The 27,028-nt window shown below is 43.9% G+C and overlaps 1 protein-coding gene across 6 annotated transcripts in view; it reads left to right on the top strand.

Moving 5' to 3' along the window:
• ppp6r3 (protein phosphatase 6, regulatory subunit 3) overlaps positions 1 to 27,028 on the top strand; it is a 42,177-nt gene that overhangs the window by 3,673 nt on the left and 11,476 nt on the right. For 2 of the 6 annotated variants that reach the window (XM_061721576.1, XM_061721579.1), the window contains exons 2-16: positions 7,895 to 8,033; positions 12,595 to 12,828; positions 16,137 to 16,323; positions 16,398 to 16,535; positions 17,222 to 17,287; positions 17,370 to 17,482; positions 18,138 to 18,251; positions 18,773 to 18,899; positions 18,977 to 19,129; positions 20,105 to 20,254; positions 20,496 to 20,560; positions 22,320 to 22,435; positions 23,885 to 23,970; positions 24,044 to 24,130; positions 26,385 to 26,482. In XM_061721576.1, the coding sequence (XP_061577560.1) occupies positions 12,602 to 12,828; positions 16,137 to 16,323; positions 16,398 to 16,535; positions 17,222 to 17,287; positions 17,370 to 17,482; positions 18,138 to 18,251; positions 18,773 to 18,899; positions 18,977 to 19,129; positions 20,105 to 20,254; positions 20,496 to 20,560; positions 22,320 to 22,435; positions 23,885 to 23,970; positions 24,044 to 24,130; positions 26,385 to 26,482 (1,727 nt within the window). In that variant the 5' untranslated portion in view covers positions 7,895 to 8,033; positions 12,595 to 12,601. The remainder of the gene's footprint in view (positions 1 to 7,894; positions 8,034 to 12,594; positions 12,829 to 16,136; positions 16,324 to 16,397; positions 16,536 to 17,221; positions 17,288 to 17,369; positions 17,483 to 18,137; positions 18,252 to 18,772; positions 18,900 to 18,976; positions 19,130 to 20,104; positions 20,255 to 20,495; positions 20,561 to 22,319; positions 22,436 to 23,884; positions 23,971 to 24,043; positions 24,131 to 26,384; positions 26,483 to 27,028) is intronic. The other 4 variants (XM_061721580.1, XM_061721578.1, XM_061721577.1 and 1 more) reach the window with 4 other exon arrangements.

The raw sequence follows: 27,028 nt of genomic DNA, 5'->3' as shown, positions 1-27,028 counted from the left end.
ATAAAAAATAAACTGCCTGCATATATAGAATAAAAATGCTTCTTGAATAAAATAAAACAAATATCCCTTTCCTGCATAACAATTACATTCAAATACACTGTGCAATTAATACAATGTAGACAGTAACAGGCAGACTTTTCCACTGAGGTTGACAGTTGTGCAAATAACAAAACATTTGTGCAAATCTCAAATAAAACATTCAAGTCAATTTGTCACAAAATAAGCTATATCAAAATCATAAAAAAAAAATATATATATATATATTTTTAAATCGATATAAACGATATTGTCTCGTACCATATCGCGTTTGAAAATATATCGATATATATTAAAATCTCGATATATCGCCCAGCCCTAGTCTGAAGTCTGTTTTTTGTCTCTGTGTGGGGCCTTGATATGAACTGTTGCCGCCCAACCGCAGTTAATCCAAAAATCTGCAGCTTTCTGTTAGTCAGTATAAAGCAAATACAACTTTAAACAAACAGACACATTTAGATAGAAAGCACCAGCCTTTGGTTCACGTACAGCAAGTTATCTGTTATAGCTTTAGAAAATTTGCTAACTTGTGTGTCTGGAGGACCCAGGTTCAAGCCCTGTAATGGCATCCCCGGAGCAAGGCCCTTAACCCTAATTGCTCCATGAAATGGGGTCTCAGATGTAAGTTGCTTCTAATAGGACCTGCCTGATGTAGGTCAAGCCTAGCGACCGTTACCCACGAGCAGTGGGCCGAGCAGCTCCCAGTGGGGAACTGCTGGTTTTCGTTTCAGCACCTCAGATGTCGTTGGTCCAGTTAGTCAACTTGGAAGAGTACTCACGTAATCTGAGGTGAAGGTCACTTAACTGGGAACCAGCTGCTGCCAGAGGTACAAGCTGATGATCCGGTCAAACATGGGTGAAGATGCTTCATGCTGCCTTGATAAACTGGACCAACTGCAGACCCAGTCTCAGCGCTCTCTTAATAAAGCTAACAGGAGGAGACATATTATCTTAAAAAATGAATAGTGTTCTGTTAAGTCCATTCACAGCTCTAACTTTAAGGTGCTAAGCTCTGTCAGTCAAAACACCACAGCCCTAATTAGGGCTGCCCCTAACGATTATTATTTCGATCAATCTACCCTCCCCTCACTTTTGGATACACATTTCTGTTAAATGCCAACAAATAATACATTTTACAGTTCTCACAACTTTTTAAATAGAATAGAAATACCAACAAATAATACATTTTACAGTTCTCACAAATAAACTACATTTCATACATAAAGCAAAAGTTGTATCATTTGGTTTGTTCAGAACAATCACCAAAAATCTAAAATTACGATTCAAAGACATCACTTTGTGTAAAAGTCCATCATTTTAACATAAATTCTGTTCAAAGTTGTAAGTATGATCACGTTGAATAACGTTGGTTTTTAATCTTAAATGATCTTTTACGAGCTGACAGCACAGAGGGGGGTGTATGTTAGCCAACTGTTATATTGACAGACGGCAAAAACATAACTACTAGAAATCAATATTATGTTTAGTTTTAATGCTCAAAAAAAGACCCAAACAGGCTGGAACACTTTGCAGCAGTTAGCCGTTAGCATAATTGTTTTATCTTTTAAACCAGAAAATGGTCGAGCCACGACTTGCACGTGAAAACTATAAAATAACAAACTAATGCGTTTACTGTCACTTAATAATGAGGTAAATGCTTATATTGTTGTAGTGTCGTCACTTTGAGGTTTGAGAACCAGGATGTTTTCTGTGGAGATGCTCACCCATGGTGGTTGTGCTGCTGTGATACGTTATTTAGATTTTACTGAGCGTCCAGAGCAACATGTTGTTTGGTTTCTCCCTGAGAAAGTCCAAACCTGATGCTCCACTCTGGTTTTAAGAGGTAACATGGTTCATTATATTAAAGTTTGATATTGAAGCCCAGCCAGAGTCAGCCCCTGTGCGGTCTTACTTTTGATATTATTAGTTTATTCGTTATATTGGTTCATGTCTTGTGCACTGAAAGGTCAGAGTGTTGTGTGTGTTGATAGGCAACAAATCAACTGTGAAACCTAATGTGACCAGCAGAAGGAACTACCTAGTTATATAATATGGTGTATGTTGGGAGACAGAGATGAGCAAGAGGAGCTACAGGCGAGGTTTGCTGGATGATGTTCGTTCGAGTTTGAGAACAAGCTCATTATGGATTAAAACCAAGTCTCATCTCTTAAGACTCTAACAACACGTGTATATGCGGCGCATCGACGCGCGCTATGCAAGTCGACGTATTTACGTGATCAATTACGTCACAGCTCTACCCCTAATTATGTGTAGATGTGTGGGTTTTCATAGTTTTACCTGATGTACAATGTAATCCCTCCCAAATAGTCACATGGATTTGAAATCTAACTATGGACGCAACTGATTTTTGTTCCAGACTATTAATGTTTACTTCTGCTGTAAAGTTGCATGTTGTAACATGGTCAGTGGAGATTGAAGTGCCCCTAGTGGTCAGTGGATGAACTGCAGGACATTTGGTCAGTGTGGATTCTTGTGTGTACTTTTGTTCCTTGTGAAACATCATCTGCATCTTAAGTACTGTTCCAGTTCTGAAGAACGTGTTCTCGCTCTGCCCCTTTTATTGAGGATACATCCCGTGGTGGCCTATGTATACCTGAGATGGCAACGTATCCAAGAATGCATTTCACCATCAACAAGTGGAAGCAATAGATGGAATACATATACATTTACAAGTATTTTTGTTTGACCGAATGTAGATTTTTTTTTTTTTTTAAGATTTTTTTGGTGAAAGAATGAAGTTTATTATTTTTATATTTGTTATAAAGTTATAATTACATTTTCATACATTTATAAATTTTCAGTTTTTTTAATGTTTAAGGTGTTTTTTGTTATAACCAATTAAACTGTGGACATCACGCGTCCAGTGTAATAGGAGTTAGTCTGTCAGCTGAGTTGTGACATCATCAAGAAGTACACTGTTCTGTCTGCAAAACATCCTTAATAGTGCGTTCTCCCGACTTGGTTGTCAAGTACAGACTTTCTGAGAACACAAGTATGGACATTCGTTTTTGGGAATTGAGAACAGCCCAGGTCTCGATCCAAACCCTAGTGGCCTGAAGAGGAACTCCAACGTTTTCACTGTCTGGATGTCCTGAAACCAACAAAGTTGATGTGGCCTGCTTTTGCCCAACTTGCCATGAACTTTTTACTGGTATACTATCCTGTTGTCAGAAGTGGCATGTTAGAGAGTAAAATTAGAAAAAAAATAACAGTTTTAAGAAAAAATTTGGTAATCTTGGGTTGGATAGCATCAACCTTAGCAGAGAGGTGCTTACACTGCAGTTTGGTGAAATACTCCTTTTTGAGTTGCTTTGAAACCACCTAGTTTCTTTGTGAAATGTATTTTATTTTTTTTCCCAAAAGCGTACACTTTCTCTAAGCTAGAACTTTGCCGCTTGTTGGGGCTTGTCCAGACCTTGATGATAAGCTGATGATGACAATTAATCTGAATCGGGTGTGTTGAAGCAGAGAAACATCTAAAACATGCTGGACAGGGGTTTCCAAGAACAGGATTGAACATTCCTGCTCCAAATGATTCCAGTTGGTGAAAGATTTGGACTTCAGACACCAGTTCAGCACCTGGGGCCTCATGTACACAAAAAAAACTGAGTACGCCACTTTCTACGCTCGCGGTCGGATGTTCAAAAAGTGACTTGAATGTGAAAAGTTGCGGTCTTTCACGCACAGATCAAGTCTGGCGTACGCACATTTCTGAGGTTTTGTTTGTTGGCGACACTGCCTGGTGAGGCAGTGAAGTCTAGAATATGAGGAAACGTGACATCAATAATAAGTTCACTACCACATGCGAAAAACACAACAGTCCCCAAATATGTTACACAAGAGTTGAACTGCAACAATTTCACAATCAACCACATGGTCTGAACATGCAACTAAAGGTAGGAGCACAACAATGTAACCCTCAAATCCCAATGGCAGAAGAACCTGCTGATGGAGGGAGACAGTCTTCAGGGACCACAATGGTCTGCTGCACTAAGACTCGATCATCAGCTGGTTTAGGTCACCAAGACGATCTTTCTGGATCGCTGCCCTGAACTGGACCCTCTGGTTCGGACCAACATGATGCTTAAAATATCCCATAACTGTGTCTGAAAAGATAAACTTAAACAATTTGCAGCAAAGAACCGGTTCCCTAAAGTTTTCTTTTTAAAATAAAAATTAACATGTCACTGAAAGGTTGGTTGGTACGAACTGATGTGACTCAATATATGAATGTTTTCATTGAATGTTTAGGCTACTTTCAGAGTATTATATCGAGTCGGCTGCAGGACTAGAAAGTGTTAGACCGGTCTCTCCTCCTGCGGCTGCAACACTTCATTGTTCTTTACAGAACTTTGTTCTTTACAGCGACTTTGTTCTTTATTTCTCATAGAGATGCACCTATTAGGATTTTGAGGGCCGATCACCAAAAGCAGTATCTGCCGATCCCAATATCACCGATCACAGTGTGGAATCCATAAATTCTTCAATATTGTTGTCTCATGTACACAACACTTACATTCTATTATTGGATATAAACATTAGGAGATGAGCAAGTATAATGAATAACTTACAAATAGCAAGTGTAGCTTACTAGCTTAAGCTTTCTTGTGGCAGTAAATATGTGTACACATTTACTCTCTTTGAGTTGATACAAGTTATAAACTATAAACCTTAGTTTTCCGTTGGGAAAAAGGAGTTAAATCTTGAAATAAAAATTATTTGTGAAAGCTTTAGCGATGGCATCCACCGCGTGTGACCAACGAAACTCTTGTGAGTGAAACACAACTCTTCACACTAGAACTCCAAATGTCACTCGTGAAGCCGACTGACACGATTGTCGTCCTGCATGAGGCTTTGGACTGTATATAGTCTGGTATAACTCTGCAGACATTCATCAGTGAAATATTTACGACTTTGCAGCGTGTACCGTAGACCAAAGCAGCTAACGACATGTTTAAACCTGATGTCTTCTACAACAGAAAGTTGCTGATGAGCAAGGCGAATCCATTACCTTATGATGTAGTTCATTATTTTTCTTGCTGTTGTTGTTGTTTATAGGTCTCTATTACGTTCAGCTGAGTTAGCGGCGTTGCTCCTGTTCTTTTTCTGCCTTAGCGGCAGCAAACTTTGACAACTCAATATACTCAATATACTTCGTTGTGTTTAAATTCTTAAATTCTTCTATTTCCTTTGCACACACTTTGCAAACTGCAAATTTGTTGTCCTATTCGGACATTGTAAGACTCCCATACTGGCGATGCCATTTTCAGTGTTGATGCTCTGTAGAGACGGCCCCGCCCCCTTCTATAGACTGCCCTTAAGACACCTGGGTCCGAGGTGTGGGAATGCACACGCTTGTGGCGGTTTGTTGTTCTAAACGTCATCGAATCGGCCAGCTTTGAACTATTATTTTGAGAACTCCGATCAAAACCGATAGGGGCATTATTGGCCGATCATAGTGCTGGGCGGTATACCGGTTCATACCGAATACCGGTGTTTATTTTTCTTATGATATGAATTTTTCATATACCGTAATACCGGTGAGTAGCGCACACAACGTTGGGAGCGCGGCGCGGCGGAACGTAGCGCCGCTGGACTGTTTGTGCGGGGACTGTTTAGCGAGTGAGCAGTGAGCAGAGCCGGCAGGGAAAAGTCAACAGTGCCGCGTGTAACCTAAATCTACCATGGTCTCAGTGTTAGGGCTCGGCCAAGTCGGCGAGGAGCTGCGCGCGGCGAGGAGTACGAGCCGGGCGCACAGTGAGTCGCGCTGTGAAGCCTGATTTATGGTTCCGCGTTAAATCGACGCGGAGCTGATTTCCCTGTGAGCAGTACTGGAGTTGAGGGGGGATGAAGGGTGATGTGATGGCAGGCACCCTCCCCCCTGAAATAAAAACGGTCCAAATCATCCCCCCTGTAAAACTGCCACCACCCCTTTCCATCCCTTATGTCATTTCATCAATGAATGTGGTATTACTGCTATTTCAACATTTAGAGTCATCACCAGAAAAATAACTTATTTGACAATTTTCACCTGTTTCAAGTAAATTTTCACTTGAAATAAGTAGTCAAATCTGCCAGTGGGACAAGATTTATCTTCTTATTACAAGCAAAAAAATCTTGTTCCACTAGCAGATTTTTCTACTTATTTCAAGTGAAAATCTATCTCTTTTATTTTATTTGTGAAATGAACATGTAAATGTCTCAATGTATTCTGTCCAAAATAAACCATTAATTAATTCATTCATTCAAGTTCCTTGTTAGGATGAGCGGTTTTTAATGGATATTTATCCTCATTCATATTCAAATGGATCGACTTGAAGGAGGAGACAGGGAGGAGAGTTGTGCTCCCGCATGGGCTCGATTCCACGTTGATTGGGATGTTCAAAGAAACCTGTTAACGTGAAATTTTTTTTTTTTGCGTACGCAAGAATTCCAACGACGGAATAAATTTGAAATCCGTGCACTCTTTGTACATGAGGCCCCTGGACTCTTCCGCTATGATGCTATCCTTTTTGTAATGGACTCAATTTGTGGTTTAACATTGTCTTGCTGAAAGATGAACCTCCTTCCCAGGAAAAGATGTGAGCAGATGTTGCTCTAATATCTGGATATATCGTTCAGCAATGATGTTTGGTTTCCAGATGTTTTTTGTTGTTGTCTGGATCTTGTTCACGACTGATCATAAACCTGCATTTCTGGATGCCACCGCCAACTGTATTCTTAAGGCTGAAATATGCTTCTGCGTCACACCAACGCAGAGCACACGCCGCAGCCGTGACGCCGTGCTGAACCCTTCGGACTTCTCCGTCTCTTCATTTGGTCGCGGTGCAGTACCCCCCGCGGCCACTAGTTAGCGATCTTTTTCTGAATGGTTTATCCGACTTTTTCCGGTCACAGTAAATCAAAGAGATAAGGACAACTATTGTGCAAAAAACAAAAACAAAAAAAATCACATATAAACGAAGAAAAGAGCCCTGGAAGTTCACTACTGATTCAAACCGGAAACCGGAAATGCTTCGCTTTCAAACGAACCAATCACAGCGCTCTCGGTCTGCGTGTGGTCTGCGTCTCCTCGACGCGTAGTTACAATTTTCAGGAGGTGCACGTCAGTGACGGCGCAGGTGACGCCGTGTCCTCTGCGTCGATCCAAACCACACGCCGTAGGCACGGCGTCATTTTGACGCAGAAGCATAATTCAGCCTTTAGGCGGAAGTTTCTGGAAGTCTTGCAGTTTTTGATGCAGGGCTGCACGAGGGCCTGAAAATCACGGGTATTCCACAAGTCCCTATGTTGACATGCACACCATAAAACGACTCGAGCTTTATTCTGTGTAGCTAAAACAGTCAGAAAGTCTGTGTTCCCAGTATAAATAGAGAAGTTTGGTGTGTACTTTGGCTTAATAACCTTATAATCTTATACATGAATTACACTTCATGGTTACCAAACTACTGTCAAGACCATTTTAAAAATGGTTAAAACCTTTTCCGTAGAAGTAGGTCTATTCAGCATCTTTAAGCCGGTAGATATTGATGGTTTTTGTTGCTGTTATGGATTTTACAGCACTGAACCATCACACCAGCCCTGGTTGGATATTTTGTGAATGTTTGAGAGGTTACCGGTGTGACTGTGGTGGTGGGGTCCAGCAGGGCTGTGATTGGTCGGGGTTCAATGGGTGGGGTCCAGCAGGGCTGGACTACTGTGGACGCCAGGTGCAACTTTAACAGATGTTTGATGGTCTTAAGTGAAAACAATAATGTAGCCTCAGTACAACACGGAAGGTGCATGTGTGTGTGTTTTTTATTTTAACTAACATCTATCTGCTGTCTCTGCTTCACAGGAGTGTGAAGCAGGTGTACCTGCCAGCCGTCTGCCTGCCTGTCCGTCTGTCCACCCTGGAATGGGCCACGCATCCCAGAGACTAGAACACGTCTGTTTTTAACCTGAGCTCCACGGTCTGGACTCCAACATATTCACAGGTATTCAGACACTCGCTGTGTTCCGGTCTGACCTGAACAGACACCCTCCCAAAAGGTTCTGCTGTGTCAAATGTAGACAAAACTAGAATGCGGTCAGCTAAATACTATAACTAAAAGTTCGTTTTTAGCTGGATTTGGATTTATCTGGATTTTTTTTTTTTTTTTTTTTTTTTGTCAACTAAGACCAAAACAACATCTTTGATTTGACGTTGAGTCCCAAATGCACTTTTGTTAAGGATCAGCTGTAGGAGAAGCTGCTTACAACTCTTACAGAGCAAGAGGGTACGAGTGATGCAACCCTCATTCATACTATGTCCTGTAGCACACAAACCCACCTGACGTTTGATGAAATTAGTTTAAAAATTCAGAAGTGGGTGCTATATAAGCTAACATTTTTAAATAGATTATCTTATGGTCAGTAGGCCTGTATGAGCCTTGTAAGAGGTTCTTGTTGTAAATGCAGAACTGAACATTTCAAAGGCTTTTATTTTCTGTATTTACTTCATCCATTAGCTATTATGCAGAACTCACCAATGTCCAAAACACTGCATTCTCCGCCACTGCTTTGACAACATTGCATTGTCGGTAGTTATGGGAACTGGTCTTGAGAGGACGTCCCGCAGGGCCTGGGCTCTGTGCTCCCCGGTGTGGTCCTGGAGAGAGCAGCTGGTCTGGAGACCGGCTCTTTTAATTTCCATCCCTTCCATGAAGTGAACTGTCGCACTGATGACCAGCTCACAGGTCATGCTGGTCAACATGTCAGTATTCAGTGCAGAGAGCCGGGCAGCGAGACTCCCCCTGACTTCCTTATGCATTTGAGGTAGTACTTCTCTTAAGAAGTTGTTTCAACAGTTTTTAGTAGCTGTGTGAAGTCGGCCCCCTCCACAGCTGCAATATGAACCATGTCCCTATTGCAGCTGTTTGGTTATGGGAAGCGCCATGACCACCTGCTGTTTTTTTGCTGGCCACACGAGTTTGGCGAGTTCTCCTGAGGGGCTCATTTCAGGACAGAAGGCTGAGCAGGATTGGGTATGCAGTTTAACACACTTCATATTGTTCTTCATGTCACTGTTTTAAGTGGTGGAAGAGGTTTAGGTGTGCTCGAGCTCCTGATGGGAGCATGTTTTCGGCATTCTCCGCAGAACACATTTTTCTGGTGTTCATCAGCATTGTTGTGCTAGTAGTTACTGAGAAATAGTAACTAGTAACTAGTTACCGTTACTAGTTACTTAATTAAAAAGTAACGCAGTTAGTAACTCAGTTACTTAGACTAAAAAGTAATGCGTTACTATGAAAAGTAACTTTTTAGTTACTTTAAATAAAAACATTATTTTAAATGCTCCCATTAATTGCCCTCTAGCCTACAATTCAGCAGGTACTATATGGATTTGGATTGTGCATCGTGTTCTGAATTCTAAACAGTCTCCCCGCTTCTTCTCTTCCTGTGTCAATAACGTTGGTCGCTTAGCAACTATGCTGAGAACGCCCAATGAGCTTTAGCAGCAGCTCAAGAACGGGAGCCTTTGATGAATCATTCATTACAGTCTCAGATATAATCCGTGGTAGCATGTCGGTTTATAAGAATCTTTTGGCCCAGAAGAAAAGAGCGACAACAACGACCCATAACTATTTTCTTCTCTCGAAAAAACACACCTGCACCGCAGGCTTTAGGAGAAAAAGACGCTACAGTGCGGAGTCGGGATGCAGCGGCCGTCAGAAGTGAAATAAGTGCGAGGCGGGGCTGATCTCCGCAATTTGAAGCCTTTTATAATAATTGTAAAAAGAATTTCACTTATCACTGGTTCTTTTTGGAACGTAACATGTGCGAAAAACCTGGGATTACTGTAATGACAATATCGCCACGTTGCGAAACTCGCCTTCTCTTGGCTCGTCATGTTTTTGATGCACACACACCCACTACGTTTCCTCCGGTTTCCGCATGTGGGGGAAAAAAGCTTCACTGTAGCCAGAAATAACAGAGTAACGCAACGTTTGGTAACGGTAATTGAGTTACTGAATTTAAAAGTAATACGTTAGATTATTAGTTACCGCAAAACTAACAGCGTTACTGTAATGCGTTACTAAATAACGCGTTAGTCCCAACACTGTTCATCAGATACTAAGTACGAATCACCTCCATATCCTAGTGTTACCATTCTGTCAAGCTTTCCTCTGCCTGTGTCCGTGACCATGATGCTGCAGGGGGGGTTGCTGCTACATTCAAGTGTGTGAGAGGCACACAGGGAAAAGAGAAACAGGAAAACAGTGGCTCTGCCACTGTAATCTTAACTCAAAACATATTAAATCGTTGCAAATTATATTTCCTCAACATATAATGCGTTTGAAAATCTTGATGTTTGAAAATCTATAGCAACTGAGTATGACGCAGCGATCATTCAAGCCATCATAGATCACACAAACTGTGAAACTGTGACAAACTACTCGTGCAGCACATCAACCACATGGTGGAAAAGGCTTTGGTCATGTAAAGATAATTTCCACCTTAGAAAAAGCACAATTCAAGCGCCGCATAGATGACGGCAGTATGAAGAGATGGCACTCCAGAGAAGCCTCCGTAGTGACCTGCTGCTACATGCTACAAACTCCAGCCTTTTATTGTTTTGAGGCCGACTCCACAGGTTGGAACAGCGTAAAGCCTGATTTATGGTTCTACACAGCAATTATAGCCAATATATAGGATTTATTTTATTGCAGTTTATACCTGTCTGTTGTGTTTCTCTGTATTCCATTATCAAACACCAGGTGGTGGTGTGTGCTCTGTTCAGCAGCACTAGCTGCTGGTACGAACTTCCTTTTGTTTACTTCCTTTTATTTAAAGCTCAGACATGACGGGAGATACAATAAGCGGATTTAGTGAAATGGGGTAGTAGTATTTACAGAAACATTCATAGAGGGAACTACAATGGTGCCAAGCAGACCAGGCACATTTGTTCCACTCTGCATAAACCTGATCATTCAATCACACTCATAAATACTTCATGATTCCCTCGGGGATAAATTAATTCTTGCAGTAAAATTAATTGATTGGGTGACATTGAAGCGTGAAAGGTTGAAAATGACCCAACTTTTGTCAGAGGCAATGCTGCCACCGTAGCACATAGAATCCACAGTTTAGTTTGGCAATGCTTGATGTCACCCCCAGTAATTCTGGGCATGCTCATGTATAGGGCTGTGCGATTAATCGATTTTAAATCTAAATCGGATTTATTAATCAAAATCGATGTTAAAAAAGGAAAATCGATTTTCCTTTTTTGCAGCTGGCTGCATTACAGACAGAGCTCGTCTAGTCATCTTTGTTTGCTCAAGAAAACTTTACTAAACTCAAGGAGGATTTACAGTATCTTTCAATTGCACTTCATTCCCAATAGGGACATTTGTTTGCTATTTTTCTTTAAAAATAAAGATAAAATATTTGAAACAATTTATTCCATTGTCTTTTGTAGTTTTACCAAAAAAATCGAAATCGAAAATCGGGTTTTCAGAGAAAAAAATCGGGATTTTATTTTTGTCCAAAATCGCCCAGCCCTACTCATGTAGTTCATGTATCTGTGGTTTCTTCTCAGTATTGTCAGTAATGATTTTGGTAACCACGTGATCATTTTACCCTCAAAGACCAAGGACCTCTTAGACATTACTAAGGAAGTATTACATATTCAGGATGATTTCCTTTTGCTTGAAAGTCAGCTTCACATGCCGTCCCTCAGGCGACCCAGCCAGGGCTGAAATGACAAAAACTACTAAATAATCCAGGTAGTTTAAATAAAACCTGCAGCACAGCACTGGAGATAAACTCGCCTGCAGAGGTTCGATCTGACCCGGTCCAATCATCTGCAGCGCAGTCACAAATCATCAGTGTGAATAAAGTAAAAGTCTGTGGTTGAAATGCTGTGTTCTTGCTGCACGTTGACCTGATTTTGGTTGTTACCAGTTCTACACAGAACTTCCTGTTGAGTTTTTTTTTTTAGACGCTGACAGAACTGAAAGGGTCGTCTTCTGTAGTTTTATGGCAGGATGGTGAACATCCAGCACACCCTGCAGGTCCAAGTTAAAATGATTTCCTCTGACTTCTTATTGAATGAGCTTTTGGAAAATGATGAGCCATTTGTTTTACTTACAAACAACAACAGAAGAAGACTCCGGGGCCTCCCCGCATACACAGTTTAAAGTACAGACTAACTACAGTGCTCTCTGTAAACCATTAACTCTGCTATTCAGCCAGCAGTGTCTAATGTAAAAGTTCATGTGGTTCGGCACCATTTTTCAGTCTGGCTTATTCACCTTTCCTGATTTTTTTTTTTTTTTTTTTTTTTTTTTTAAATGGACGGTGGTATATCCCTCCTGAAACCGGCCCAGCCTTATGGGCTGGGGGTTTGTTGATCATGATTGATGGAGCAGACTTCTTAGTGATCCTACTAGAACATATTTCCTCGTACGGTATAAATCATTCACTACCAAAAAAAGGGCGTTGATTGTTTTCCAAAATAAAAGGTAAAATAACATTTCACATTTTATTGTTTGTGTTTTTTTCTCTTTGTCTTAGAATCAACATGTTTTGGAAATTTGACCTCCACACCACGTCCCACATCGACACACTCCTGGAGAAGGAGGATGTGACGCTGATGGAGATCATGGACGAGGACGATGTCCTGCAGGAGTGTAAGGCTCACAACCACAAGCTGGTGGACTTCCTGCTGAGACCACAGTGCATGGAGGACCTGGTTACCTTCATCACGCAGGAGCCCAGTGCTGATGTCGAGGAGAAGGTCAAATACAAGTAAGACAGGGGAGCATCTCCTTCCCCATGTACAAATGTACATCTAGTTACCTCAATTCCATGTTCTGGTTTATAGTTTTGAGTTCAGTCGTGGTACTTTTCACATTAAAATAACGTTGATCAAAGCTCTTATTTGTGACGTACCTTGAATCTCTGCAGCCGTAAAGAGATCAAACGAGCCGTTTTAGATTGAGCAGGAATTGGTGACATTCTCAGGTGAAAGTAAGGTGTTGTAAGGTCCAAAGAACCAAGCTGCAGGAACCGTTGAATCCATTTATCTCCACGTTACCTCTCCTAAAACTACCTGGGGAGTAAGATGTAAATACCATACAGACACCAGTCCTGGTTTATAGATCGTATAGTCTTACATTTTAAATTCAATTCACAACAAAAATTAAAAGATCATTAAATTAATTGTTGCAGTAATCATGTACCGTATTTTCGCGACCATAAGGCGCAACTTTTTTTTTTTTTTTTTTTAAATGTGCCGGGCGCCTTAAGAAACGGTGCGCCGTGTCTATTACCTGAATTACGGTAATGTCAGGTCGGCCACCATGAGAAGGTAAAAAGAGAAGGGGGCGGGTGAAGCTGAATGAGACCATCCACTGAGCTGTTTAATGCGAAACAGATGATGAAGACTTTTAAGGATTTGCTTGATGTGTAAAGTGAAATAAAATACAATCAAGCTAAGTTTTGCTCCGCTCTATTTAAATAAGCATACTTGTGTGTGAGTGTTCTGCAGCGCGCGTGTTTTGCATGTCGGGAACCGATGCAGCAGCGCGGTGTTGCGCGTTGCTGCAGCCGACTTCCTGGTTCCCCAAGCGGGTCCGATGACCCGGTTCCCGGCCGCTTTAAGAGCAGAGATTTCTGGGGTCTGTCTCAGGTCAGATCAGCTTCACTCTCCGAGATTTGCAGCCAAATCTGTCGGTTACAAACCCGGTACCGGATCCCGACATGCGCGTGTGTGTATTCGCGGCGCGACACACAGATTCTCATGTAGCCTATGTGGTGCTGGACTGGCGCAGCTGATGGACAGAAACTTATGGTGATTTTTAAAAGAAAAACTTTGCATAAGACGTTTCCAGCCGGAGTCATTATAAGGGTGAATGAAAAGAGGGGGCTGGATGAAGGGATGATGGTGATCAAGAAGCTGAGACAGGTCTGGAAATTCGGACCGGCGCAGCTGAATTAACGGAGCTCCTGTCGGATACAAACCCCGGTACCGGCTCCCCGACAGCGCGTGTGTGTGAGCGGGTCCAGCGCGAGGGTCCCGGGACGCGGGACCCGGGACCGCCGCGGGACCAGCGCGGGGGGGGGGGGCGGACCGGGACCCGGTCCGCCGCGGGACCAGCGCGGGGGGGGGGGCGGACCGGGACCCGGGACCCGGTCCAGCGCGAGGGAGCAAACGGGGAGCGGGACCCGGGACCGCCGCGGTCGGGATTTTTAAAAGAAAAGCGTTCCCTAAAGAGACTTTTCCAGCCAGAGTGAAATGAAAAGGGCTGGATGGATGAGGAGATGATCAGTGGCTGAGACAGGTTTATGTGCAGCAACCTGGTGGTTTTTTTAAATTCTTTAATGCAGAAACAGAATATGAACCTTTGAAGGGTTTGATTGATGTGAAAAGTGAAATAAAATATCAAACTAAGTTTTGCTTCTGCTGTATTTTTAGCGCGTGTGTTTTGCAACGCGTGTGTGTGCAGCTCCGTCTCCGTAGACGCGCCTTTTGGGTCGGTGCGCCATATGTGTGTTTTAAAACCAAAAATGACACACAAAACTGAGGGTGCGCCTTTCCACACAGTGCGCCATATGGTCGTGAAAATACGGTAAGATTCTTCAGAGTTATTGCAGTGGTCACCCGTAGCAGTCCGAGTGTCTCCCATCAGTCACGCTGCACAGATTCCAGTCGTTCACGTGTCGTTGGACTCTGAAGTGCAGCTGGACCACATACACCAACCCTCCTTTCCATTTTAGGGATCCAATACTTGATGGGCCTTTTTGAAGCCTCTTTTTCGTCTGTTTTCATGAGAATCATAACCGTATTTTCACGACCATTCAGCGCACCGCCTGGAAAGGTGCACCCTCAGTTTTGTGTGTAAATACGGCCCACCGTCCCAAAAGGCGCCGTCTACAGACACAAAGCGCGCACACACACACGTGCGCCGCAAAACACGCCCGCGCGCTGCAAAACACACCCAAGCACACAAGTGTGCTTATTTAAAAATAGAGCGGGAGCAAAACTTAGTTTGATTGTATTTTATTTAAGTTTTTACATTAATCAAACCCTTCAAAGTCCTCATCCTCTGTTTCTGCATTAAAGAGCTCCGCTAATTGAGCTGTGCCAGTCCGAATTACCTGGCTGTCAGTCACTTTCTGTGCCGTGCAGCCCCTCGGAAATGCCGGCTTTTGCAAATGCCCGAACAACAGTCCCAGCAGACACGTTAGCCCACGCATGATGTGTGAAAAAAACCACCGGGTCGCCGCACATAGACCTGCCTCAGCCACTCGATCATCATCCCTTCATCCAGCCAGCCCTTTTAATTTGCCTTTATAATGACTCCGGCTGGAAAAGTCTCTTTAGGCAAAGTTTTTCTTTTAAAAATCACCATAGGCGGTTTCTGTCCATCAGCGTGGCCAAGCACAACAGTAAATGACGACTTTTCATACCCCGTTGCGCGTATCCCCCACCGTGCTGGTCCCGGTCCTTGAGATCCCGGTGTGATTCACCGGGATGTCGAACGTGAGCGGCACCTCGTCCATGTCGGTGGTGTGTCGGCTGCAGAATGAGCGGAAGCTCGCCATCTTTTCCATATAATCCGCCGGGCGCTGCTGCTGCGCTGGCACTGTTTCATGAAGCGAAAGCACCAAGACGGACCTCCATGAAAATGTTTAATTTTCATTTCTTCCGCCAGCGCTACTGCTTTCAGTCGAATGGTGGCCGTTAAAACGCTCCTTCCACCCGCTCTGTGCTTCACACCCATACCCCCCCCCATTGAACGTCTGTGGATGGTCTCTATCACGTCCGCAACTCACGGGTGCTTCACACGCCGCCTTCTCCCTTTACTGTTCTCATGGTGGCCGTCCGCCTTACATTACCGTAATACAGGTAATAGAAACAGCGCACTGTTTCATTGGGCGCGCAGCACATTCTTTAAAACAAAAAAAGAATTTTATGTGCGGCTAATGGTCGCGAAAATACGGTATTTTGTCTCCAGCGCTTATTTGTCTTTTTCTTATGGCACACTTTTATCATACGTCTGCCTCATGGTGATTCTGGTCTCGGATGTGATTTGTTTGTTTGTTTCCTGCAGGTATCCCAACATTTCTTGTGAGCTGCTCACATCAGATGTGAGTCAGATCAATGACAGGCTGGGAGAAGACGAGAAGCTGCTGATGAAACTGTACGGTTTCCTGAAGAATGAGTCACCTTTGAACCCACTACTGGCCAGTTTCTTCTCCAAAGTGCTATCCATCCTGATAGGACGAAAGCCTGAGCAGGTAAATCCGGAACAACAGTTGTTTGTTGCGGAAACCATGCGGAAAGAGTTAAAAGTGTGCTTCTGTGTCACCAGATTGTCAACTTTCTGAGGAAGCGGGATGACTTTGTGGATCTGATGATCAAACACATCGGGACATCAGCAATCATGGACCTGCTCCTCAGGATGCTCACCTGCATCGAACCTCAGCAGCTACGACAGGACGTTCTCAACGTGAGTAACAAGTAGGGACACATCGGACGCCTCATGCCGGGGGACATATCGCAGACTCAAAATAAACCTGGATGTGAACTCGACACGCCAGCAGTGCAAATTAATAGGGGAAGTGATGCATCTGTACGTGAAATGCTTGCTACAGTAGAATAACAGATCACTATCATAAACATGACCAGGCTGCTGAAGGCCTCCATCAGCCTGGTTTCCACTGATGATTATCAGCTGCAACCTGTCCAGCAGCAGGGCAGGTATTTGTCTTGAGTCCTCTTATCTCCCCAACATGTTTTCTAAACACAGCTGTAGTCTTATGATGCTGCTTTCAGAGACAGAACACATTTATTTCACAGTTTGAGGAGGAGGAGAGAAAATGTGACTATTCAGTCAGACCTAATCCCAGATCTCCAACACTGAGCAGTTTGGACCAGGACACAGTTGTGCTGACTGATCTGTCTAGCTGTCTGACCACTGGTGTCCAGTCCTGAATCTAGGCCCACGCACAACGGTCCCTGTCCTCGGTCCAGTGATGCTCACAGAAACTATCACTTCTGTTTTCTAGCATAATTAATTTAAGTTAAAAGGTTCTCAGATCAACCAAATTGGTTTGAATTTTGTTCGTCCACTGAATGTCTTTTAGATATACGTGTCTGCTGTATTTGATGATGATCTCACGTGTGTCGTTGCAGTGGTTGAACGAGGAGAAGGTCATCCAGAGGCTGGTGGACATGGTGCAGTTTTCTCAAGATGAAGACGTGGGTTATAGACGAGGCGTGGATTTGAAGACGGGATTAGAGCCAGAATAATGGAATGTTTTTGTCTTTTTTTTGTCTTCAGAGACACTCCAATGCCTCCCAGTCCCTATGTGAGATCATCAGACTCAGCAGAGACCAGATCTTTCAGGTCCAGGGCTGCTCAGAACCAGACCCACTTCTGGCCACGCTTGAAAAGTATGAATGTAGTACAGACTGAACAACAGGATTAGTTCTGCTGCCGGTTTCACTGACCTTTATGGCAAGATGGTCACTTCAGAAACTGATTTTTACACAAGAAAATTGAGGTGAAAGGGTGGTACGGCTGGCCAGGTTTTGAAGTACGCATACCGTGACACCAAACGTCTGGTGTCACAGCATCACTTGAAGATGGGGATGGGTGCCATTAGGATCTTATCAATAGCAATACTTTTATTGATCAATAATTTACTAATAAAACAGATTATAAAATGGAGCAAGAGGTAAAACTAAACTTTGTCTAAACCACAAATAAAGCCCCCACCACCACCAAAGAAAAGAGACCCTAACGGTGTTAATTCAAGAAAGGCGACAACTCGTCGTACTCCATAGAGTAGAATTGGATAATAATCATACAACACAAGATAATTAGACATTTATGGATGTTTCCTACTGAACCTAAACCTACCTAGAATCCACCCGTCAAGGGCAGTAAATATTTAAACAGCTCTGTCATTCTAGTGTTTAGTTTTTTATCTTTGCGTCATGTTCTCTTAAGGATGAAGTTCATTTCTCCGTCAATGCCCGATGTGCACCTTCAAAATGTTCTGACTACATTTTGATATGGAGACGACTCATTCCTTTTCTTCCTCAGGCAGGAGACAGTGGAGCAGCTGCTCTCCAACATCTTTGAGAAGGAGAAGAGTGAATCCGCCATCGTCAGCGTGATCCAGATCCTGCTCACCTTGTTCGAGACCAGGAGGCCGGCGTATGTCCCGTTTCATATCTTTAACATGCATGACCTCAGCTGAGAGCAGAACCAGAACACAACATCCACGATGAAGTCTGGGTCAGCGATGTCTTCTGACCTCTCAGTTGTTAGGGTCTATATTCTGCGGTTGGACTACTCTATAATGTCTAAGATGTTTTATCATCTTAGATGGGACTGAGGGTAATAAACGGGTGTAAGTGCGTTACAACAGAGCCTCGGTTGAGCGAGACCGCTGGCTGTCTTTCTTTAGTCCTGTTTAGATCGGATCCTGCTATACATGAACATCAGGATGAGTGTGTCTTGGCTGGGTTCTGGTTCTTGCAAAGGCCGGTTTTGTCACTTTGTAAATAACAATGGCCCGGTTTCCCAGATCAGTTAAGTAGTTCTTAACAGCGAAAGACTTCTTTCACAGGCTCCTTAAGATGGTTTGAAAGAAGTCTTTCGCTGTTAAGAACTACTTAACTGATCTGGGAAACTGGGCCAATGTTGTTTGATGTGCAAACATTCTGTCTTTGTAGGTTTGAGGGTCACATGGAGTGCCCCCCAGGAATGTCCCACCCCTCATTCTCTGTCAACCACAGCATCCTGGAGGCCGTGAGGCCGCGACTCAAAGACTTTCACCAGCTGCTACTGGAACCTCCAAAGGTACAAACACTGCAATCGTCTCGGCTTCACTGTCCCGTCTGCAGCTCCTCCACTGACCTGTGTCTGCTCTCCATCAGAAAAACGTGATGAAGACGACGTGGGGAGTCCTGGACCCACCGGTGGGCAACACCAGGCTCAACGTGGTCCGACTGGTGGCCAGTTTGCTGCAGTGCAACACTCACAGCATCAACACAGAACTCATAAACCTCAACACGCTGGGAGTCATTCTGGTCAGTTCCACCTCCCAGCCACCTCCTCTGCTCTTCCTCCTCTTTTCTGCCAACTTCACCATCATCATGATCTCACGTGTGTTTGTAAAGTGAATTAAAGCACCTTCAACAAAATACCTTAATCCTTTTTATGTCGGTGTCCTTTAGAATCACTGGATAACACATCAACTATAGAGTATTCAAGAAAAACTAAACTTTAGAGTTTTTACAGTCTTTATAGTTCAGTTCAGTTTGATCTATAAAGCGTCTATTACAACACAAGTGGTCTCCAGAGACCAGAATATGACCCCAGAGCAATTATTACATAAACAACGGCAGGTAAAAACTCTTCTTTTAAAAGGGATGAAACCTGGATCAGGCCCGGGATCATAAGGGGGGGACCCTCCTGCTGAAGACCAGCCGGGTAGAGCAGGAAAAGAGGGATAGGAAAGCGGATGAAGAACAGAGAGAAACTTACAGGTTTGGTTAAAGGATTCCAGATACCACTGACAGGACTCAGTCTTTAGTTTCAGTTTGTCCTTTCAAACCAGAATCAAACCCACTCCTCTCTTTTAACGTCTCACTGCAGTACTGCTCTCGTGCTCCTGGGTTTTGGACGATTGTGGGTTGTATTTTAATTTGAAGTTAGAATATCTGAGTTACCGCACAGTGGGAGCTACCTCACTCACCCCTATAGCTATCATCCGTAGCATTCACTGAAACTCCTGTTCAGATACAGGTGGACAACATAAAACCTCTACCTACAAACCAGAACTCTGGTTTGAAAAATCCAGGTTCTAGTTTAAAAACAACAAATCCAGGCTCTGTCTCATGTCAATACTCACTGTTGGATAAATGACATAAACAGTATGTGCACCTCCGTTTGACGGTCCCACCAGTGCTGTGGTGGTTTCTTTCTCTTCAGCACCATATCTGTTTTTGAGCAGTTCATGATCCAAACTACTTTCAACTAATTATTTTTGTTTCCCTGGACAGGATATGTATTTCAAGTACGTCTGGAACAACTTCCTCCACATTCAGGTGGAAATCTGCACAGCCATGATTCTGGCTATGCCTGCCGCTCTCCCGGAGATCCAGCCAGAGTCGGATCAAGGAGCCGCCAGGGAGAGCATCCTCATCACACATGTAAGATTTCACATTGAATGTTAAACTAATATTTAAAATGTGTCTTCCAGGATTCATTCCACCTCTAAGTCATTGTATGGTTTAGTTTAGTATGGTTCAGGTAGCTTTAGCCTTAGTCTCCATGTAGTTGCCACTGTTTTTAGTTAGCAGCCTCTTTTAATTAGTAGAACAACGATTGTTGATGCAAAACATTCATTCATGACCTAAACACACACACACTGTCCCCTGTTGTCTCCACCAGCTGTTCCAGAAGTGCCAGCTCATTCAGAGAATCGTAGACGCCTGGAGCTCCAATGAGAAGGAACAGTACGTATTCTGGGTCAGAAAGCGTGTCCTGCTTTTAGTGGGGTTGAGGTTCAGAATACTACTGCTATTGGTAGCTTGCTCCACAAGGTTTTTACATGCTTTTGAGTTTTACTATGTAGTTTCTTCATTAATATAATTTATTTTTTAATTATTTTCATCCTGGTTTGTTTGCTTTGCTGCATGAGGGGATTTCCTTGTTGCTTTTTTTAGCACCTGTTATGATGAGTAACCACAGCAACAGAGTTGTTTACAAGCAGCTCATACATCAAGTTAAACCCAGGGACCTCAAACCCCCCCCAGGACTTGAAGAGGAGACGTTGTGGATGTAAAGCAGGAGCAAAGGGGAGAGAGGGGAAGCTCTGCTGTTGCTAAGCTACAGACACAACAACCAGCCCTGTTTCAACTGGTGGTTTCCACCACGTTTCTGCCACATTTCGATGTTTCAACAGTTTGTCAAGAGTTCCACCAGAGAGAATTGAACGTTGGATTTGTTTCATGCAAACGTCAGAGATGCAGACAGCTCCTCTGCACCACCTGCTCTCTGCAAGACGGGTCTGAATCTGGTATTTCTCTCCTCCACCTACAAACCACCATCCAGAGGAAACCTGGAACCAGGAGGACTGAGAGGAAGAAACTCTGCAGGGATATTTGGAGGCTGCAGACCGGGATCAGCTCTGTGGTCCACATGGAGACATCAATACCAGAACTAAGTGTGACTGACGATATCAACTTCTGTGAGGACGACACCACCATCCCCACTAGGACAGTGAGGACACCATCGTCCCACCAGGACAGTAAATAAACCCTGGATCAGCAGCGCCCTGGAAGAGCTCCTCAACAAGAAATAAAGAGGCTTCAGGGAGACGTAGAATTACTGAGGTATAAAAAAAACAACTGAAAGTCCATAGACCTTTATTGGAGTTGAAGATGACGTGATACACCTGCTTCAACGAGCCCACAGCATCTGGACAAACGGCACCATGAGGATCATGTTCTTCTGCAGGACATTTAACTCCATCCAGCCTGCATTTCTACGCAAGAACCTCCAGAAGACAGAGGTGGATGCCTCCACAATCACCTGGATTACTGACTACCTGACAAACACCGACCTGGTTGTGTGTCTGACCAGACAGAGACCTGGTGGACCGTTCTGTGCATGGCGGGAGCATTCATGTCATCTGGAATATGAAGACAAAGGAAATGGTTTTAGGAGAACCAGGATTGAGTCTGATATCTTTTTCATCATGGGAGAAGTGGAGGTGGTGTAAGAGTATAGATACCTTGCTATTTCACCTGGACAGCAGACTGGACTGGAGATGCAACACTGATGCTGTTTATAAGAAAGGACTAATAGAGGAAGTTCAGGTCCTTCAGCGTTTGCAGCAAGATGTTGAATATCTTCTATAAGTCTGTTGTGGAGAGTTCAGTCACATCTGCATCTATCTGTTGTGGAGCAGCATCAGAACCACAGACTTAAAGAAGGCTGGTTCTGTTCCGGGGACTGTTCTGGACCCTCTGGAGCTGATTGAAGGAGGATACTTCATAAGATGAAGAGCATGGACAACCCTGAAGTTCTGCATTTTATTAAGTATCCTTCGTCAGACCGCTGCAGGAGATCCTACCTGAACACATCAATATACCTCTGAAAGAAAAATACTGCAGCAGTTGATTCCTGTCGGATTTAAGAAAGTTCCTATTGAATTTTAAATGTACAGCCCTGACTCACAAACTTGTAATGGTGATCATGTGTGTGTTTCAGGGCGGAGGGCGGTCGGCGACGAGGCTACATGGGTCACCTGACCAGAATAGCCAACTCTATAGTTCACAACAGTGACAAAGGTCCGAATGGGCCGCAGATACAGCAGCTCATCTCTGGTAAGATCTCCAAGTTGAAACTGACAGGTGTCTGCTGGTAGGTGTGTCTTCAGTAAATGCTGTCACAAGGTCTCCTCATGCTCTTACTTTATAGTGGGTTTTATATGTAGATATATAAAAGCAACACTGGACAGACTAATGGCACTTTTCCACTAGTACCTACTCAGCTCTACTCATCTCCGCTCAACTCAACTCGGCTAAGTTTCTTCTCCATAATAATTCAGCACCCAGAGCAGAAGTGGGCGGGTTGGAGCGAAGCTGCTGTGACGTATTTGATTGTGAGATCTAAACGAAGAAGACAACAACACTATGTAGAACCAGGAGGAGATGATAGATGTGCTGCTGGATCTGTGTGGCTTGTGTTCAATATCAAGTTAAAAAATGAGAGTGAGAGAAGTTTCAAGCGGCGACACTTTTTAATTTTTTTTAGTTTGTCTCGGCGCTGCTGAAAAGTCAGCTGGAGCCGCGGTCAGCTATGAAGTGACGGAACTCCTGGTAGATCTTGTCGTTCCTTATCGCCCGTCTACATCCCTTTTTAATTCTCTCCTCAGCCACCAGGTTTATGAACATCTGACCCTCAGAGTTGGATCATGAAACAGACTTTTGCGCTGCCATTCCTGTCGGATAAAATGAAGAAGTAGTTGCCGTCAGAGTTGCTCTTTCGCGTGATTTCCACATCCTGACTCAGACGTCTGACTCCAACCCCCGACCAATCGGTGGCCTGTAGTGTGATGACGTCAGATACAGCCGACTCAGCCGCTTAGAACCTCGACAGAATAGATACAGAAAAAGTATCTACTCAGCACATTAGACCCCTAGTGGAAAAGAGCCAAAATGAGTGGAGCCGAGCCGAGCTGGGCCGAGCTGGGATGAGTAGGTACTAGTGGAAAAGCACCATAAGATCCACAAGAAGTCATGTTTAAGTTGCAGATACCACAAGAATCTAGTTGTAAGTTTAAAGACCCGAGTCGTGGAGATTCACAACAAGCTCCTTCAAACTCCTGGATGGACAAGTCAAGACTGAGGTCTGGAGAGAAGAGTCCAGCTGAGGGTTGGACCTCAGGTTCAGGAGGGATGATGTGTTCTGGAGGCTGAGCATGTTCCTGACTGTGTTCTGTTGATGTTCCTGAAGTTTGAGGTGTTGGACTGTTGTTTATGGATGATTTGGTTCTGGTACAGCCAGAGATGTGGCTTGGCTACATCTTAGGTGGTAGTTGGACTTTGTTCAAGATCCAAGATACAACCACAGTAGCTACGTACATGGTACACTCGCGAGTACTGTCCCAGTTTCTATTTACTGGGATCCAACAATGATGGACCTTATTTGGCTGGTTGTGGTAGAACGGTCCTGCTCAAGCGCAAACATACTGCACTCAATCTGTCTCGATAGCTTCATGAGTGTTTGATTGTGTCCGATTAACTATTTTTATTAAAAATCCTGTCTGTCAGAACTCTCCACAGAGGACAAAGAGAAGTGGGAGGCTTTTGTTTCTGTACAGCTGTCTGACACCAACAAAAGAAACACAGTGGACCTGGTGAGTAAGAACTCTTTGGCTGCACGTGGGACATAAACACAGCAGGTGTTTGTTAAACGGAGTTTCTCCTCAGGTGAACACGCATCACATCCACTCCTCCAGTGATGATGAGGTGGACTTTAAAGACAGTGGCTTTCACCAGGACTCCTCCCTTCAACAAGTAAGCTCGAAGCTCAGCACACACTCGTGTAACAGAACAGACCCAAACATTCACATCTGAACCGGTCACTCCAAAAGTGCAAATGTATGTGAAGACATTGGGACTTACAGCTCTGAAAGATGTCCAACAGCCCTGCAGCTCTGAACTTTAAACATGGCACATCCCAGCTGGCCTCTCAGAACTTCATGTGGTCAACTCTCAGGCCTCTGGAGTCTAATTCTGGGCCGTACTAGGACCAGAACCACCCTGGTCTACTTGGGCTCCACCAGCTGTAAAGAAGGTTCAAACGACCCCGTCCATGGTTGAATCCTCGTCTTAGATGATTGTTCATTCACCATCCTCACCTGTTTTTTCCTAGTGTTGAAGTCCAACTTGGAGTTTCCTCTGTGTTTGATTTTATTTTGAAAATCAGCTGGATTATTCATGCTATTGTTGTCTGACTTCCTGGCACCTTGATCTTCTGGGTCCCGTGGTTTTTCAGTCAGTTTTCTGTCGTCCGGTGAGTGAATTGTAGAACTTCGGTTGTTGATTGATCTGACCACAGAGGGGTTTCCGTTTTACCTCAGATCACTTTCAAGCCCCAATTTCATTGACAGTGCGGTTCGGAAGGGTGAGAATGGTCCGGCCACTTCAGGTGTGCGTTCCCACTGCAAATCGGAGTGCATGGTTTAGACCAAATGCCTAGCGTGCCGGCATTTTAGTGCGACTACAACAAATGTGACGCTACAAACAACAACAAGGTCATCCAGCAGGTGGTTTCTATTCTGCTTGGCTTTTGGTTCTTTGTTCGTACAATACACGCCGACATGTATGACAGAAGGTCTTGGGCGGAGAAGACGACTTTGTGCGTTGAATAACAGTCTGCCAATCAAGGGATTGTATCGGTGATGCCGGTAGCCCCGCCCTAACCGTACTGTACCCTTTGTCCCATGGACCTCCAACTGGTTTGGTTCATTTGTATGGGACCCTTTTATACTAGAAACACAGACAATAGTGTACCGGACCAAACCGCATAGTGGAAACTGGGATAAAGTGACCTTTGGTCCATAGAAGACGCAAGTGTTTCTTGGTGGTCAGATTCTTCTTTGCCTTTTTGGACTGTACAGACTGTGATCTCTGGAAGTGTTCCCCAGTTCTGCCTGAGGAAGCGAAGTTCACCAGGTCAGGCTCCACAGTTTTACTTTAGGAACATTTCCCTGTTTGATGCAGTTTGTCTGAGACTGGTGGACCTCTGTCCATCTGGGAGGTTCTGCCCCACGAAAGGCTCCTTTTATATCCAGTCTTGGTCCTGACCTGTTGATGATGAACCTCATTGGTTTCAATGACTTTTCCAGCCTTTTGTTGCCCCTGCTCAACCTTTTACAGATGGTGTACAGCTGTTGCTGCCATCAAATTCAAAATGAGCAAATATCAATCAAATGATAAAACGTCTGACATGTTCTGATGGCAGTAAAATGAGGGTTGCTTCCTGTTTTTGCGCCATGTCCTTTGGGTCATCTTGTGTTTTAGGCCGTTGAGTTGCAGGTTTGTGTCGTCGGGATCAGCTCTACAACTCCACTTGTTTCTTCAGCAGGAGCTGGTGGTTCTAACCTGTTGGACATCCCGTTGTTTCACACCTTACATTTGTACTTTTGGAGTGTGAAGTGTTCTGTTTCTCACCTCATTCTGTGTTACAGAACCCCCACACACACAGCCCACCAGAACACATTTTACTCCTCCAGTTAATGTTTAAACCCCAGAAATAATTCAGAATTGTAGCTGTTATGTAACACATTAGTTTATTTAATTTACTAATGATGTTGGAGTAACTAAAGTTAGACTTGAGGAGGTCTGTTCAAGCAGTGATGTGCATGTGTGCGTTTAACCCAAACCTCCAACATGCAGACCCATTTCTGAAGAAGGTTGGGACTCGACCGAGCCAGTGGCTTGGACATCCACCAGACTGGCATCGTTTTAACGCGTACGAAACGTTAAAACGATGACGTACCGATAACTTGATCCATCCTTTTATTACTGGGATGAAATCAAAACATTTCAGAAGATATTTACGGTTAAACCCGCCTAAAAACGTTACCCAAGAGCAGAAGTCTGGGTTGAATTTGTGGATAATTAAACTATTTGTGTTGAAGCTGGCCCCTCCCATCCCAACGTTGTTCAGAGGTGGGGTTTAAACGTAGGCGCTGGTGTTTTGTGTACTGTAATGAGCAGCTGTGTGTAGAGCCATGTCATTATCGTTGGTCCTGGCTCTCGCCAGGCCTTCTCTGATTATCAGATGCAACAAATGACGTCCAATTTTATTGAGCAGTTCGGCTTCAATGACGAAGAGTTTGCTGATCAGGACGATGTTGTGGAGTGAGTACTCATCCTGCATGACGGGAATTCATATCTCAATGTTTCTGTGCATCGCTGAAGGACGCGGAAGACCCTACAAGGCTGCTGGGTTTGGTCCACTTGCTCCAGAACTTCTGTTAACTGACATTTACAAGGGTGAGGTTAATAACATGGTGGATCCATCGGCATGTCGGGAATATTGTCATGGATCCACATTCAGAGCCTTTATTAATGTTCAAATCTGGAATATTAAAATCATAGCTTAATTTTGGACACGTCCATCTTGCTGTTGAAGATCAGCAGTTAGAGTCGGTCTGAGGAGTCCAAACCCACCTTGTGTTGTCTTCTGCTGTCTTTTCATCAGGGGTTCTGGTTGGGGGTGTTTAAGGTCTGCTTCACTGATTTGGGGCTTTCAGGGGTGGCTGGACGTAGATCCGTGGTTAAGAATGGCTGTTCCTGTAAATTCTGGGTTTGGGTTAGCCTGGCCAGCCACACCTGTACAAATCAGGGGCGGGGCATCACTCAAAAACAACCAACGTTTCAACTGTAAAACCTTCAGTCGGGAAG

Source organism: Cololabis saira, chromosome 5 (genome assembly GCF_033807715.1).
Source record: "Cololabis saira isolate AMF1-May2022 chromosome 5, fColSai1.1, whole genome shotgun sequence".
NCBI classification, from domain to species: Eukaryota; Metazoa; Chordata; class Actinopteri; order Beloniformes; family Belonidae; genus Cololabis; species Cololabis saira.
This window is presented reverse-complemented; position numbering and strand designations above follow the sequence as displayed.